Raw genomic sequence first — 16614 nt, forward strand, 5'->3', positions numbered from 1 at the left:
GAAAGGCTTATTTCCATGCTGTATCCAAGGTAACTACTAAAGTAAAGTAAATCAGTTTGAAGAAGGGTGCCGACCCAAAATGTCAAAATAACCTTTTTGTTACAAATTACAGTACTGGGTATGGTTAATAGAACAATATAAAAGTATGAGAGACCCTAAAATTATAGGGTAGGCAGTCAGAACTTTTTTCCCAGCATGGAAATGTCAAATACTAGAGGGCATAGTTTCAAGGTACATAAGTATTAGATCAATGGGCCCCAACTGCGTAGGCGCGGACCCGTTGGGTTCCCATTGTGACGTGGAACACTCATTGGCGTCATTGTGACGGAGGTATTACTGCACAGGCCCGGCTGATGGGCAGGGCAAGCGGAAAAGGAACTTATTAAAGTTTAAAAAGTGATTATAAAATTTTTTAAAGTGAAAAACCTTTAAAATATAACAACCATTTGAACCGCAGGCCAATGGTGAGTTAGGTGGGCCTCAAATTGTTGCACTACTGTGTGCCGTTTTGGCTGTATTTCGGGAACAAACGAGAGTTTTAGTATATAGATAGATGTGCGAGGCATGTTTTTTTTACACAGAGGGTGGTGGGTGCCTGGAACGTGCTGCCAATGGTGGTGGTGGAGACAGATACAATAGTGGTGTTTAAGAGGCTATTACATAGGCACATGGATATGCAGGGAATAGAAGAGTGTGGATCATGAGTAGGCAGAGGAGATCAGTTCATCTTGGCATCATGTTCGACACAGATATTGTGGGCCGAAGGGCCTGTTCCTGTGCTCTACTGTTCCATGAAAACATTTACTTTCAATACTGACTTAATTAATCAGCTAGCAACAGTTTCCATCAATGGGAAATGGAATTAAAAAGCAGATTAGCTAGTATATTTTTACTAGAAATATAGAAAAACTGAACTCAAAGCAGTCTTGAGGATTCAATGTCTGAAACATCTTGACATTTCACAAATGCAATGACTCAGTGGGTCCCACGAACAATAACATTTATGCAGTCGTGGGTCTGTATTTTATTCTTTTCGTACAATCACTCACCTTGCATCTGGCAGCCCAGAACTCCATCCCATATCCCACATATCTCATGCAGTCCGCAAGCCGTGGTTTTACAGAGAGTGACGTTGTTGCCCATGCATTTACAGCGCTCCGTGCAGTTTTCATATGTGAGCCAGCTTTCATACCTCTGAAACAAATCCAACAAGATGACACTGTTAAAGCAAATGGTTCAACGTGAGAAATAGCTGAATGGTTATACATTTGAAGGTTGAAGTTTAGTTCATTGTCACGTGTACCGAGGCAGAGTGAAAAGCTTTTTTCTTTGCGTGCTCACCAGTCAATGGAAAGACTGTACATGATTACAATCTAGCCATTCACAGTGTACAGACACAGAATAAAGGGAATGATGTTTCGTGCAAGATAAAATCCAGTAGAGTCCAATTAAAGATAGTCTGAGGGTCTCCAAGAAGGTAGATGGGAGGTCAGAACCACTCTCGAGTTGGGGATAGGATGCTTCAGATGCCTGATATTAGCTGGCAAGAAATTGTCCTTGAATCTGGAGGTGTGCGTTTTCACACTTCTGTACCTCTTGCCTGGTGGGAGAGGGGACAAGAGGGAGTGACCGGGGTGAGAGTGGTCCTTGATTATGCTGGTGGCCTTGCCGAAGCAGCCTTGTAGTTAAAAAGTCAAAGAGTCGTACAGCATGGAAACAGGATATCATTTCATTGGCACAGAATAAGGTGGCCATTGTTTACTCACAGATCAACCAAGCGCTACGAAAGGAATCGTGCTACTTCAAGCCCAAATAATTTATTATTTAAATAACATTAAAAACAAATCTGTCTGAAAAGTATTTCTCCTTGCCATTTTATTGGATGTGCTAACCGAAAGGCTGGCCAGAGGGAAATCAGATGTGCGTTTATCCGACAGGACAATCTCGGGAATCAAATCAAGGTGGGGGGAGCAGGGATGGACACTGAGGCAGGTCTGTAGTGTTGAGTTTTGCTGCGCAGGTTGGTGGAAGCATGTTTTTCTGTCGTAGCAAACAACAAAGAAAAGTTCTAAAAGAGTCATTTAAACCCAAAACATTTTATGTTCATTTGGAGACTATGAGTGATCTGGATACGAGGGACCTCAAAGACTATCCCCATCTCTGGACTTTGTCCACCCACCCATCAGCCAGCACTTTGTGTCTATCTGTGCTGCTCTAGGGTTGTTGGACAACGTTGGGCCACATTGCGTTATTGACCATCTCCATGTTTCTGGCGCAGAGTCCATACCCAAGAAGCTTCACGAGCAGAAAATCCAGGCTTGGGAACCCACCAAAGGCCACAATGTGGAGTAGCAGAACGGGGAGCAACGGGAATCGTATCTACGTTTTACTTTTTAACCAGCCTCCAGTGTAACTGCTGTCTGTCTTTGATGCTGACAGAAGCACTAATATGTTCAGTTTCTCCAGAGATGCTACCTGACCTGCTGGGTGTCTCCAGCGCTTTGTGTGTCTTTCTTTTAAATGCATTTTGAATTCATTTATATTCAAGCAACTTGTGTGATTATTACAAGCAAATGGATTTACCTGATAATATTTGTTGTTGTGCTCACAGCCACACTGACTGTTCGGAATACAGGTGTCTCCACTAAGAGTGTATCCAGGGTCACAGAAACATCCTTCAACAGATGGTAGAAGACAGCTGTCAGGTGCAGATGACTCCATGCAGGTAGTGGGACAACCTGTGCCACAAGTCTCATAGTGGCTACCACTAGGACAGGTTGGTGCTAAAGAAAGCATGCAGGTAATAAACAATCACTTCTCTTCACTTAGTGTAGCTTATTCAAAATAATTGTGGGGTCATCCAACATATTATGTCATGCACAGAATGTCATACATTATTCCTACAGTGTAGGAAGGAACTGCAGATGCTGGTTTACACCAAAGATACACACAAATGGTGGAGTAACTATGAGGGTCAGGCTGCAGCTCCGGAGAAAAGGAATAGGTGACATTTTGGAACCCTTCTTCAAACTGAGACTCTTCCTGAAGAAGGGTCTTGACCAGAAATGTCACCTATTCCTTTTCTCCAGAGATGCTGCCTGACCGGCTGTAATACATTATCAGTCTGAAGAAAGGTTCCGACCCAAAACGTCAGTGATCCATGTTTTCCAGAGATGTAGCCTGGCTTGCTGAGTTACTCCAGCATTTTGTGTTCTTTTTGATTAGTAGCATCTGTTTTTCCTTGTTTTCACATAAAACAGCACAGGAACAAGCCCTTTGGCCCACAATGTCTGTGTTGAACATGATGCTAATCTCCTCTTCCTGCACATGATCCATATCCCTCCATCCCCTGCATATCCATGTGCCTATCTAAAAGCCTCTGAATCGACACTATCAGATCTGTCTTCACCACCACGCTGGCCGAGTGTTCCAAGTTTAGTTTAGAGACCCAGCATGTCTCTAAATGGAAACAGGCCCTTTTGCCCACCGAGTCTACTCTGACCATCGATAATCCATTTACACTAGTTCAATGTTATCCCACGTTCTCATCCACTTCCTACACACTAGGGACAATTTGCATGTGTGTATGTTTGTAGTGGAACTCCATGTTACCCCATGGTGATGTTCTTCCATCGATAGCAAGGGTAGTCCCTTTCACGTTTTGGAACTTTGTGGCCGAACACAAACTTAGCATGGGTCAGCATGCTGTTGCTGAATATATCGCTTGATAACACTTCAATGATTTTACCCATTACTTCATTACTTTTCTGATGTTCCAAAATAGTCTGAGAGAATATTAAGCGACTAAAGATTTTTTTTGCCTTTTGGACAGGGTAGAGATTGGCAATGTACTGCAGAGTATAACTTACAGCATGACGTGTTGTTTCTCCATTCTACACACACTCCTGCTTGTGTGCACAAGGCAGCATAGGTTTGCAGGGCTAAACAAAGTGTCGTCGACAGCCCTCCGTCAGCGCACACATCGTAGACACAGTTGTCAAAGTAATTCTTGGGAGGAACTTTTGCGTGGCATTCTTTAAATAATCCTGAAAGAAAAATATTTAAATTTAAATCGGAAATTTCCAATTCAGAACGTTATTCCAGGCAACCAAATTTAGAAAAAAAGGCACAATGAGTTTAGTTTAGTTTATCGTCATGCGTTCCGAGGTACAGTGAAAAGCTTTATTATTGGAGTAATTCTGTGGGTCAGGCAGCAACTCTGGAGAACATGGATAGGTGATGTTTCAATCGGAACCCTTGTACAGAGTCTGAAGAATGGTCTTGACCTGAAATGTCACGGAATCTCTAGAGATGTTGCCTGACACACTGAGTTACCCCAACTTTCCCATGCCGACCCGATCTACACGAATCCCGCCTGCCTGCAATTGGCCCATATCCCTCGAAACCTTTCCTATCCCAGCACCTGTCCAAGTGTCCAGGGGCTGAGTCCGGTGGGTCCCTTCAAACAAGGAAAAGGATGTCACCCCAGGGGGCCACATGAGTGGTAGGATATCTATCTATCTATCTATCTGTCTATCTATCTATCTATCTATCTGTCTCTCTGTCTATCTATCTATCTATCTATCTATCTATCTATCTATCTATCTATCTATCTATCTATCTATCTATCTATCTATCTATCTATCTATCTATCTATCTATCTATCTATCTATCTATCTGTCTATCTGTCTATCTGTCTCTCTATCTGTCTATCTATCTATCTATCTATCTCCTACCACTATACATATATCTAAAACCAAAAATGTGCAAAAATGTCAGATAAACTCAATGTTTATACATTCAATGGTGTCATTGAAAATATGGTGCCATAATGGGTCAATGATGACATTAAAAAAAATCTTTACCTTGTCCATATATATATATTTTTAAATATATTTTTATATATTTTATTCTGAATAAAGTTTATTAGTAAAAAATATCTTGTCCTCAGATATGATACTGTAACTTAAATTACTCAATCTCTCCGTTAGATTCCAACTACAACATATTTACGCACATTCATTATTCTGCTGAATTAGAATTCTTAACCAATGGCTTATTTTCCATTTTCCCATGAAATCTCTTGTGCTTTCCATAAATAAGGAGCGTGTCTTGTCATAGTGAGAATGTCTATCTTTTTCTCAGGGGTGAAAAATGTACTGAACGGCAGGTCGTGGACAGAAGAAATCGCTTCATTGAATTGCAACAATTGAGTTACATCCCACAATTATCAGCTTGAGATCATTCTGGGGATTGTCTGGTTATAGGTTTTATGTACGTTATCTGTGGTAACTAGTTGCTTCATTTTTTTATGCCTACCTGTTGGATCTGTAATCATCCCACAAGCAGTATCATTTTCTGCATTCTCCTTATCAGCTGGGTCACATTGAAATCCGCTCCCGCCATGATTACACCTAAATTTGCAAATAAAAGAAACAAATGCAATGAGAAATATGTGCAGGTCGAGGTGTCAGTGGTGGGCCGCTGGAGACCCTGCAACAGCCTGGGATTCCATTAGAGTGGCTGCCGCTCCAAGATGCCGAGCTCGCGGACCGGACACGGCCTTCAGCGGCACGGAACGTCAGAGCAGTTGTGGAGAACATCGACAGCATTGCCTGGCCTGTCCGACCCCTTCAACTCCGACCCAGTGCCGCCACCAGGACCGCGGGCCTTTATGGCCAAGATAAGACTCTACATTTTTAACAACTTTGAAACTTCAAGGGTACAAAATGGCATTGAAAATGTGGTGATTCTTGTATATTGCCTCAGTGCAATCGACTATCTTAAACTCTTGTACTTAAATATGATTGTGCCTATGTCCGAAGAAGGGTCTTGACCCAAAACATCAATTGGTGGTAAACTTACTCAGTTTCTCCGTTATCGACTTGCCAACTCTCTCCAAGCATATTAGAGTCTGCTGCAAAACTGCCATTGGGCATAATAATGTCATCATCAGGGTTATCGTTGGAGTTACCTAAATAATACAAAAAAAAGTTTCCATTGATCGTTTGAAATTTGCTCAATTCTTGATGACAGTATGCTCTGACAATGTCTTTTCCGTTTCTAATGTTTGCAATAATGCTGTTGGAAATGTGCTGCACAGTGGTGCAATGGTAGAGCTGCTGCCTCACAGCACCAGAGACCCAGGTTCGATCCTGATCTCGGGTGTTGTCGGCACGGAGTTTGTACGTTCTCCCTGTGACCGTGTGGGTTTCCTCTGGGTGCTCCAGTTTCCTCTCACATCCTCAAGATGTGCAGATTTGCAGGTTAATTGGCTTCTGTAAATTGTCCCTAGTGTGTGGGATAGAACAAGTGTGAATGGGGTGATCGTTGGTCGACGTGGACTCAGTGTGCCGAAGGGACTGTTTCCAAGCTGTATCTCTAAAACTAAAACAAAGTATTCTGTGACAATGAAGGGTTCCTCCCTGAAATGTCTTTTCCATTTCTAATGTTTTGCAATAATGCTGTTGAAAATGCTTTAATACATAAATTATCAACAGATTACGTCAAAATAGATTTCTCGGCACTGGTTGAAATATAACGGCATCTGGTGCAAAGTAAGTCTTTCAGCCATGGAATAATCCAGCTCTGAACCACATCCTTTAGCCCACCGTGACCACGATTATGCATCCAATTACACTAATCGCACACTAATGCCATTTTATTTCTGCCACATTCTGATCAATAACTTTCTGACTCTACCACTCACCTATACACGAGGAATAATTTTAAATGGCCAATTAACCTACAAACCTTTCAGATGTGTGAAGAAACCCACACAGTCACAGGGAGATCGTGCAAACTCCACCAGGATGGAACCCTGGATTCTGGCTCTGTCAGGCAGCAGCTCTAGCTGTTGTGCCATTGCACCACTGGTTTGATAATTATTTAGTAATGAATATCCAACAAATGTCACCAGTAACATGTTAAGAGTAGAAGAGTCCAGTAAACATCATTCTTTAAAGAGATACACACAGGGTGACAGGCGGATTGGTAGCATATGGAATTTATTATTTAGTGCTAAAAAAGGCATGTGGCCTACTTGTTTTTGTAGGTCGGGCATTCAGTATAAGAGTGAGGAAATCATGTTGCAGCTTTACAGGACTTTGGTCAGGCTGAATCTGGAGTATTGTGTGCAGTTCTGGTCGCCCCCAATACAGGAAGGATGCGGAGGCTTTAGAAAGGGTGCAGACGAAGTTTACCAGAATGATACCTGAATTTAGAAGTATTAGTTACAGGGAGAGGTTGGACAGACTTGGATTCTTTTCTCAAAACAGTTGTTTGGCAGTTAAAAATGAATACCACTCCTACATTTAAAGACATAAAAGGGTATGCATACACTCGGTGACCATCAAAGCATTATAAGAAAAGACACAAAGTGCTGGAGTAACCCAGTGGGTCAGGCAGCATCTCTGGGGAACATACAGAGGTGACATTTCGGGTCAGGACCCTTCTTCAGACTGATTGTGGCTGGAGGAGGGAAGAATGCTGGAAGAGAGGAGGGCAGGACTGGTGAGTGATTGGGAAATACAGATGGGAAGAAAGCTGGAGGAGAGGAGGGGCAGGACTGGTGAGTGATAGGTGCATACAGGTGAGGGAGGTTTTTGAATAATTACAAGTATGGGCTTACCACACAGACCACAAAGCAGTCCAGAATATATGGACGGCACAGACACGTCTACATGGTGGTAACCATCAAACCTCACCAACAAGCCAAAGTTAGTCTCCAGTAAAACGTAGCCACCGCTTATCCGTACCACCAGACGGTCCGTGATCGACACGGGCAGGTTTACCCATTCTCCATTCAGCTATCGAACAGAACAAAAATGCCACAATTTATTTAAGAGCAAGGGATCGCAATTAAATAATCCCAATCTACATCAACAATTTTCACCTGACCTTAAGAAATAAAACGCAGGGCAGCACAGCGACGCAGCAGTAGAGTTGCTGCCTTACAGGGTCAGAGACATGGGTTTGATCCTAACTGGGGGTGCTTTCTGTACGGAGTTTGTACATTCACCCCGTGACCGCGTGGTTTTTCTCTGGGTGCTCTGGTTTCCTCCCACACTGCAAAGACATGCAGGTTTGTAGGCTAATTGGCTTCTGTGAATTGTCTCTAGAGTGATGGATAGAGCTGGTATACGGGGTGATCGATGGTCGGTGCAGATTCGGTGGGCCAAAGGGACTGCTTCCGCGTTGTATCTCTAAAGTCGAAAGTAAAGTCTAACATACCGTTACACAATGGTAATGCTCATGAACTTTCAAAGACCTTAATTGATTTTATTGACACACAAATTCAAATCCCCAATGTCAACCTAGGAATTTCTTTTCCATTAATTGTATAATAATTTATTTTTTAGTATGTGATTACGGAACCAACAGATCTCCGTAAGAATCCACCTGCTTTGGTAATGGTTTTCAAGGAAGAAAATCTGCTGTTGGCTGACAGTTTAGTTTAGTATAGTTTAGAGACACAGCGTGCAAAAAGGTCCACTGAGTTCACGCCGACCATTGATCACCCGTTCACACTAATTGTATGTTATCCCCACCTTCTCATCCATTCCCTACAACTGCTGGTAATTTACACCCATTTCTCCCATTACATCGCTCCCTCTTTCCACATCTCCCCATCCCCTTCCACCTATATCCTTTCCTCTGGTTTCACATTTCGCGCCCCTTCTCTCCTTTTCTCACATCCTTCTATCTTTTTCCCATCTCTCGCCTTTGTTGACCCACCTGCCAATCAAAGCCCCCTCTCCTCACGTATCCACCTATCACTTACTAGGTTTTGGCTTGCCCCCACCTCTCTTCCAGCTTTCTCCCCCCACCCTTTCTACGTCAAAGTCCCGACCTGAAATGTCACTTGCCCATTCCCTCCACTGATGCTGCCTGACCCACTGGGTTATTCCACCACTTTGTATCTTTTTTTGTGGATCAGCATCTGCAGTTACTTGTTTCTCTCTCTTAGATTAGTTAAGTTGTGTGTTAAGTCTAAATGCGTGCAAAGCAATGAAATGTCACGTGACAATAAAGTATTCATTCATTCATTCATTCATTCATTCAGTCTACATTGTCCCATCACATGTGCCCAGGGCATGGGCTCAACAAAGAGTGAAGAAGGGTCTCAAAGAAGGGACAGAGGATCTAGGGGGGTAGAGGAACTGAAATAATTTTTCATAAGGTGAGAAATAGTATTGGGTAGACTAATGGGACTGAAGGATGATAAATCCCCTGGGCCTGATGGTCTGCATCCCAGGGTCCTCAGGGAGGTGGCTCTAGAAATAGTGGATGCATTGGTGATCATTTTCCAATGTTCAATAGATTCAGGATCAGTTCCTGTGGATTGGAGGATAGCTAATGTTATCCCACTTTTCAAGAAAGGAGCAAGAGAGAAAATGGGGAATTACAGACTAGTTAGCCTGACATCGGTGGTGGGGAAGATGCTGGAGTCAATTATTAAAGAGGTAATAACGGTGCATTTGGATAGCAGTAAAAGGAAAAGGCCAAGTCAGCATGGATTTATAAAAGGGAAATCATGCTTGGCTAATCTTCTGGAATTTTTTGAGGATGTGACAAGTAAAACGGATGAAGGGGAGCCAGTGGATGTAGTGTATCTAGACTTTCAGAAAGCCTTTGATAAGGTCCCGCACGGGAGATTGTTGACTAAAATTAGAGCACATGGTATTGGGGGTAGGGTGTTGACATGGATAGAAAATTGGTTGGTAGACAGGAAGCAAAGAGTAGGGGTAAACGGGTCCTTTTCAGAATGGCAGGCAGTGGCGAGTGGAGTGCCGCAAGGCTCGATGTTGGGGCCACAATTGTTTACCATAAATATTAATGATTTGGATGAGGGAATTAGAAGCAACACTAGCAAGTTTGCGGATGACACAAAGCTGGGTGGCAGTGTAAACTGTGAAGAGGATGTTGGGAGGTTGTAGGGTGACCCTGGACAGGTTGAGTGAGTGGGCAGATGCGTGGCTGATGCAGTATAATATAGATAAATGTGAGGTTATCCACTTTGCCGACAAAAACAAGGAGGCAGAATATTTTCTCAATGGAGTTAGGTTAGGTAAGGGGGAGGTGCAGCAAGACCTGTGTGTCCTTGTACACCAGTCACTGCAAGTTGGTGTGCAGGTACAGCAGGCAGTGAAGAAAGCTAATGGAATGTTGGCCTTGATAACAAGAGGATTTCAGTATAGGAATAAAGAGGTTCTTCTGCAGTTGTAGTGGGCCCTGGTAAGACCACATCTGGAGTATTGTGTACAGATTTGGTCTCCTAATTTGAGGAAGGACATCCTTGTAATTGAGGCAGTGCAGCATAGGTTCACGAGATTGATCCCTGGGATGGCGGGACTGTCATATGAGGAAAGATTGAAAAGACTAGGCTTGTATTCACTGGAATTTAGAAGGATGAGGGGGGATCTTATAGAAACATATAAAATTATAAAAGGACTGGACAAGCTAGATGCAGGAAAAATGTTCCAAATGTTGGGCAAGTCCAGAACCAGGGGACACAGTCTTAGAATAAAGGGGAGGCCATTTAAAACTGAGGTGAGAAAAAAAAATTCACCCAGAGAGTTGTGAATTTGTAGAATTCTCTGCCACAGAGGGCAGTGGAAGCCAAATCACTGGATGGATTTAAGAAAGAGTTAGATAGAGCTTTAGGGGCTAGTGGAATCGATGGATATGGGGAGAAGGCTGGCATGGGTTATTGATTGGGGACGATCAGCCATGATCACAATGAATGGCGGTGTTGGCTCGAAGGGCCGAATGGCCTCCTCCTGCACCTATTTTCTATGTTTCTATCAAAACGTGTCCTGTCCATTCCCTACGCAGATGCTGCCTGACCCACTTGAGTTCCTCCAGCACTTTGTGTCTCTGTTTTACCCAATCTCCAGACTGATCATGAGTTTAAAAGCTGAGTGCTAAGGTATGTACTGTAATAGTTTTGAAAAAAAATAACCCTGAATAAAAATACTCACCTGGACTTTACGACCTTGCATGATTGAAACTGTGTTGTTGTGTACAGCCACGTGTACGGATTTAACGTAGGACACTTTGGTGTTGGCCCCTCTATGCTCATTTGTTGCTGACACATCAAAGTAAGGTAGGCTTGAAGATGCAATGCACAGCTTAGAGAGCACGTACGTGCACGTTCCCATGAAGTGATGAACACGCGTGTCGAACGTGTTGTAGTGAGGATCTCCTGAGGCACTGCAAGTGGCACGAACTGTAGAGAAACATTTAACATGTGAAGTATTGTCATCTACCAACCTATCTCAGTCTTCCACCATAGAGCATCTATCTGAACATATCTGAGCATAAAGCCGTGCAGCACAGGAACGGGTCCCTTGGCCCACAATGTCCATATCGAACGATGCCAAGTTAAACTAATTGCCTCTGCCTCCACATGATCCATATCCCTCCATTTCCTGATATCCATGTGCTGACCTAAAAGCCTCTTAAACGCCACTATTGCATCTGCCTCCGCCACCACCCCAGCAGAGTATACCAGGCACTTACTATCCTCTGTGTAAAAAAAAACATGTGCCACACTTCTCCTTTAAACTTTGCTTATTCTTCTTGCGTTTGAGGCAGCAGAAATTATGTAACGTCCTCCAGCCAGTGCAATGTGCTGTTGTCAAGGGCCGTGAGGTCTACCCCTCCACCAGGGGGACGGAGGACAGTCCAGTCGAAAATGACGTGCTGCGCTGTTTGCTAGTCTGCTCCACACACACAGGCTGCTGATGAACGCAACCCCCTCCTCTCACCTTAACGTTATGCCCTCTAGTATTTGACATTTCCACCCCAGAAAAAAGGTTCTGACTGTCTACCCCATCTATGCCTTTCAGCATTTTACATACTTCTATCAGATCTCGCTCCAACCTCGGGCATTATAGAGAACACAGTCCAAACTTTCCTAACCACTCCTCATAGGTATTATCCCTTAATCCAGGCAACATTCTGCTAAACCTCTCCATGCTCAACATAATCCCAAGACCTGTTCCACCCAGTCATTCCTTCTTCTACCAGGTCCCGTCTGACAGATGATACCAAAAATTAAAAGGACGTATCACCTTTAAGTGCGGAGTAATTTCTTCTCCTCTGTTTTCAGGCTTCTGAATGGTCCTTCCATCAGCTAGGGTTCTACCTGATTCACCTGTTTCCCATTGCAGACATTGGACATTGTCCATGGTCCTGATGCGCTACAATGCTGAGAAGTATATTCTGCACTCTATATATCTTCCCCTTTGCTCTACCTATTGTAGTTGAGTTTGACTTGATTATAACTATGTATATGATTTGATTGCATCGCATGCAAAACAAAGCTTTTGCCTGTACCTCGGTACACGTAACAATGATAAATCTGAACCTCAACCTATAGGACTTTATTCCTTGAAGCGCAGGAGGCTCAGCGGTGAACGTTTAGTGGTGTATAAAACATGAGGGTGATGTTATTATGTGGTTATGATGTTTTTGGAAAGACGTCAAGGAAGAAGATTAAAGTTGAAGCTGAAAAGCCCCAACCTAGAAGGTGACACACTGAAAACTGGAACAAACAAGAAAACTGCAAAGTTCTTTGTCTGGCATGCTCACGATGGGCAGAATTGCCTCCTGCTATGCCAGGAATTCAACCATTCTGTTACACTCCAATAAAAAGCAGCACAATGAAGGTCCCAATTCACATGCACATTGCTTGCCTTTATCAGACTTCACAGTGCTGGTTATCATTGTGGTGGTGGTGGTGGTGGTGGCAGTTGTTGTGTCACATCCCACTGTTGGCAAAAGATGGCACAGACTTAGAAGTTTATCACTGCCTTAACTTTCATACAGTAACACATTTGATCCCATTCCCAGCCCACTGATGAGAGGACAACAGAAAGTGTGTCCACAGTCATAGACTCATACAGCATGTTAACAGACTCTTCGACCCAACACATCCACACTAACCAAGATGTCCCACCTACCCACATGTGGTCCATATCCCTTTAAACCATTCATATCCATGTACCCATCCAAATGTCTTTTTAATGCTGTTATCTTACCTGCCTCAGCTACCTTCTCTGGCAGCTCCTTCCATAAACCCACCAAACCGATCCGAGAAAAGGTTGCCCCTCAGGTTCCTATGAAATCTCTCCCCTCTCACCTTAAATCACTTTTACATCACTTTTGTTATCTTCCTGGGAGTTAAACAACTCTCCTGCTGTTTACAGTATTCTAATAACTTAGTTCATCTCCTCTCTCCACATCTCCACAGATGTTGCCCAAACTATTTGCTGCAGTTTCTATCTGTTTGATTAATTTCTTGATCATTTGCCCGAATATCATTTACGTCTCACAGTGTCACACATTTGTTTGATAACATTCTAGTAAAGCACATTTATGGCACCATTTATTGTAGTGTTTGAAAGCTATGTTCGCTGGAGTTTAGAAGGATGTGGTGGGGGGGGGGGCAGAGGGGGAAATTAAAACCTACCGGATAATGAAAGGACTAGACAGAGTGGATGTTTCTGTTTCTTGGAGAAAATGTTTCCAGTAGTGGGAGAGTTTAGGACCAGTGGGCAAACCCTCAGAATAAAAGCGTACCTTCAGAATGGAGATGAGGAGGAATTTCTAGCCAGAGGGTGGTGTTTCTGAGGAATTCATTGCCACAGGCGACTGTGGAGGCCAAGTCAATTTATAAAGCGGAGATTGATAGGTTTTTGATTAGGAAGGGCATCAAAGGTTATGAGGAGAATGGGGTTGAGAGGGAAAAATAGATCAGCCATGGTCGAATGTCAGAGTAGACATAATGGGCTGAATGGCCTAATTCTGTTTCTATGTCCTATAGTCTTATGGTTACTGTCAACTGTGCATCAAGAAGGAGAATCAGTGCAACATTGATCGTCATCGCGGACACCAATGCTTGAATAAGTATTGTTCACATTTAAAACCAAAGGAGCTCCTATATACGTCAAACCAACCTCCACAACATCCGGCGTGGAAGGAAATGTCATCCACAGCAATATCACTCCGGTAGTCATTGCCACGAACTGCTTCAAGGATGATCTGTCAGAGAAAGGATCACAGTATCATAGTGCACTCTAGTTACTTTGTAGTCACATGTACCTCGACACAAGGTAAGGCTTTGTTTGCATACAATCCAATACAATTAGGTAGCGCAGTGGCACAGTGGTAGAGTTGCTGCCTTACAGTGCCAGAGACCAGGGTTCAATCCTGACTCGGGGTGCTGCCTCATGGAGTTCTGTACGTTCTCCTTGCGACCGCGTGGGTTTTCTCCGGGGGCTCTGGTTTCCTCCCACACTCTAAAGATGTGAAGGTTTGCGGAATAAATGGCCTCTGTAAATTGACTATAGTTGTAGGATAGAACTAGGGTACTGGATGATGGTTGGTCAGCTTGGTGGGCCAAAGAGCCTGTGTCCACACTGTATCTCCAAAGTGTCATGTGTACTGATGAATAGTCTGTAAATTGTAAATTGCCCCCAGTGTGTGGGAAGGACTAGTGTACAGAATGATTGCTGATTGGCGTGGTCTCGGTGGGCCGAAGGGTATGTTTCCGTGCTGTGTCGCTAAACTTAACTAGATCACAGTCACAATGCGCTAAATAGCTTCCACTTGATCGTTGATTTTCCCTGATTTCTCCCATCCAGAGGGACCTCATGTCTGATTCTTGCAGATTACCTGTGAATTTGGAGGGAGGTAGAAGTCTATTTCTCCCATTATCCACCTGTTGCCCATATTTCCAGTCACCGACCACTCCAGGTTCATCATTCCATGTTCAACCTGGTAAACGTTCAACATCATAGTTCGGGCCACTCCAAATATGTGGTACCAGAATCGCATGCAGTGAGCCCCTCCGTTTGCACATGGAGGGCTGACCAAGTGGGCTCGGTCTCCTGGTTTGCCATCGTTGCCTTCCAAGTAAATGTAGTGACCACCTGTGCACACAAGAAGCTTTGTCGGTCAGGAAGAAACCCACTGTGCAAAGACTCAGCACGGACCTTGTGCCACCTCACAAGGGCGGCACAGTGGTGCAGCAGTAGAGTTGCTGCCTCTTAGTGCCAGGGACCCGGGTTCGATCCTGACTACGGGTGCTGTCTGTGCAGAGTTTGTACTAATTTCACACCGGGGATGAATAAAGTTTTATCGTATCGTATGATACGTTCTCCCCTTTACCGTTTTCTCTGGATGCTCCAGTTTCCTTCCACACTCCAAAGATGTACAGATTTGTCGGTTAAGTTGCTTTGGTAAAAATTGTAAATTGGCCCGAGTGTGTGGGATAATGCTAGTGTACGGGGTGATTTCTGGCCCGCGCAGACTAGGTGGGCTGAAGGGCCTGCTTCCGCGCTGTATCTATAAACTAAACAAAATAAACTAAACCTACCTGCAGTGGTGTGGTCATAGGTGGGCCCTGTGTTAGGCGAGGGTGTCGGCCCACTGATGCGTTTCCAGTCCAACGTGTCGGCCTTGGATTGCGTCCATTGGCACAGGTCACTATCAAAGTTACAATCCCAGAAACAACCTGTGGGTTTCATACAGTCAGATCAGTCGATTGAATGTGCTCAGCAACAGGTAGAAGTAAAGATAGACATCAAATGCTGGAGTAACTGAGAGGTCAATCAGCATCTCTGGAAAAAACAGACGTGTCACGTTTTGGGTCAGGAGCCTTCTTCCGACTCTGGAGAAAAATGATGGGTGACGCTTCAGGTCAGGACCCCTTTTTAGAGTCTGGAGAAAAAGGATCTGTGATGTTTCAGGTTGGGTCCCTTCTTCAGACCAGCATCTGTAGTTCTCAGTTTCTCCAACAGGTAGAAATAACTCTATATGTTCAATATCACGCTATTCCAGGTGACTATCTTCTCTCAATGCTTTGAGAGGGTGCAGAGGGTGTTTGCCAGAATGATGCCTGAATTAGGCAGGTATTAGCTTCAGGGAGAGTTTGGACTGACTTGGATCAGAGGCTGCAGGGAGACCCGAGAGAAGTATATAAAATTATGAGGCATAGATGGGATAGACAGTCAGAACATTTCTCCTCGGGTAGAAATGTCAAAGAAAAGCAGCCATAGTTTTAAGGTGAGAGGGGCAAGGTTTAACAGAGATGTGCAGGAATAGTTTTGTTTTAAACAGAAGGTGGTGAGCACTTGGAATGCGCTGCAAAGGGTGGTGGTGGAGGCAGATACGATAACAGCGATTAAGAGACTTTTGGATAGGGACATAGATATGCAATGAATGGAGGGATATGGATTACATGCAGGCAGAGGCGGGTTGGCCTCAACGTTATTTTCAGCACATTGTGGGCCGAAGGGCCTATTCCTGTGCTATACTGCTTCACGTTCAATGTTGTCCTGCTTTCGAACTGGACTGACAGTTCATCACCATACCTTCAACCCCTCCCTCTGTTTCCAATGTTTCTCTGGGTCTCAGGTCCAACCTCCATCTCCACCACCTGACTCCAACCCGATCACATCTTCCAAACCAAACCCTCAGGGCGGCACAGTGGCTCAGTGGTAGATTTGCTGCCTCACAGTGTCAGAGACCTGGGTTCAATCCTGACAATGGGTGCTCCGCTCTAAACGGAGTTTGTACGAATCCTCCTTGTGACCGCGTGGGTTT

At 44.0% G+C, this 16614-nt stretch overlaps 1 protein-coding gene across 1 annotated transcript in view; it reads right to left on the reverse strand.

The window, feature by feature from the left end:
- The window catches only part of LOC144599054 (IgGFc-binding protein-like), a 188162-nt gene that overhangs the window by 112694 nt on the left and 58854 nt on the right, over positions 1–16614 (reverse strand). Inside the window, exons 34-44 of the mRNA XM_078409777.1 lie at positions 15386–15523; positions 14683–14939; positions 13965–14049; positions 12702–12776; positions 10983–11230; positions 7631–7808; positions 5866–5974; positions 5320–5414; positions 3870–4046; positions 2584–2783; positions 1050–1194 (exon numbers count right to left, since the gene is read on the reverse strand). Of these exons, the coding sequence (XP_078265903.1) occupies positions 1050–1194; positions 2584–2783; positions 3870–4046; positions 5320–5414; positions 5866–5974; positions 7631–7808; positions 10983–11230; positions 12702–12776; positions 13965–14049; positions 14683–14939; positions 15386–15523 (1707 nt within the window). The remainder of the gene's footprint in view (positions 1–1049; positions 1195–2583; positions 2784–3869; positions 4047–5319; positions 5415–5865; positions 5975–7630; positions 7809–10982; positions 11231–12701; positions 12777–13964; positions 14050–14682; positions 14940–15385; positions 15524–16614) is intronic.

This window comes from Rhinoraja longicauda, chromosome 13, assembly GCF_053455715.1.
Source record: "Rhinoraja longicauda isolate Sanriku21f chromosome 13, sRhiLon1.1, whole genome shotgun sequence".
In the NCBI taxonomy this organism is placed as follows: Eukaryota; Metazoa; Chordata; class Chondrichthyes; order Rajiformes; family Arhynchobatidae; genus Rhinoraja; species Rhinoraja longicauda.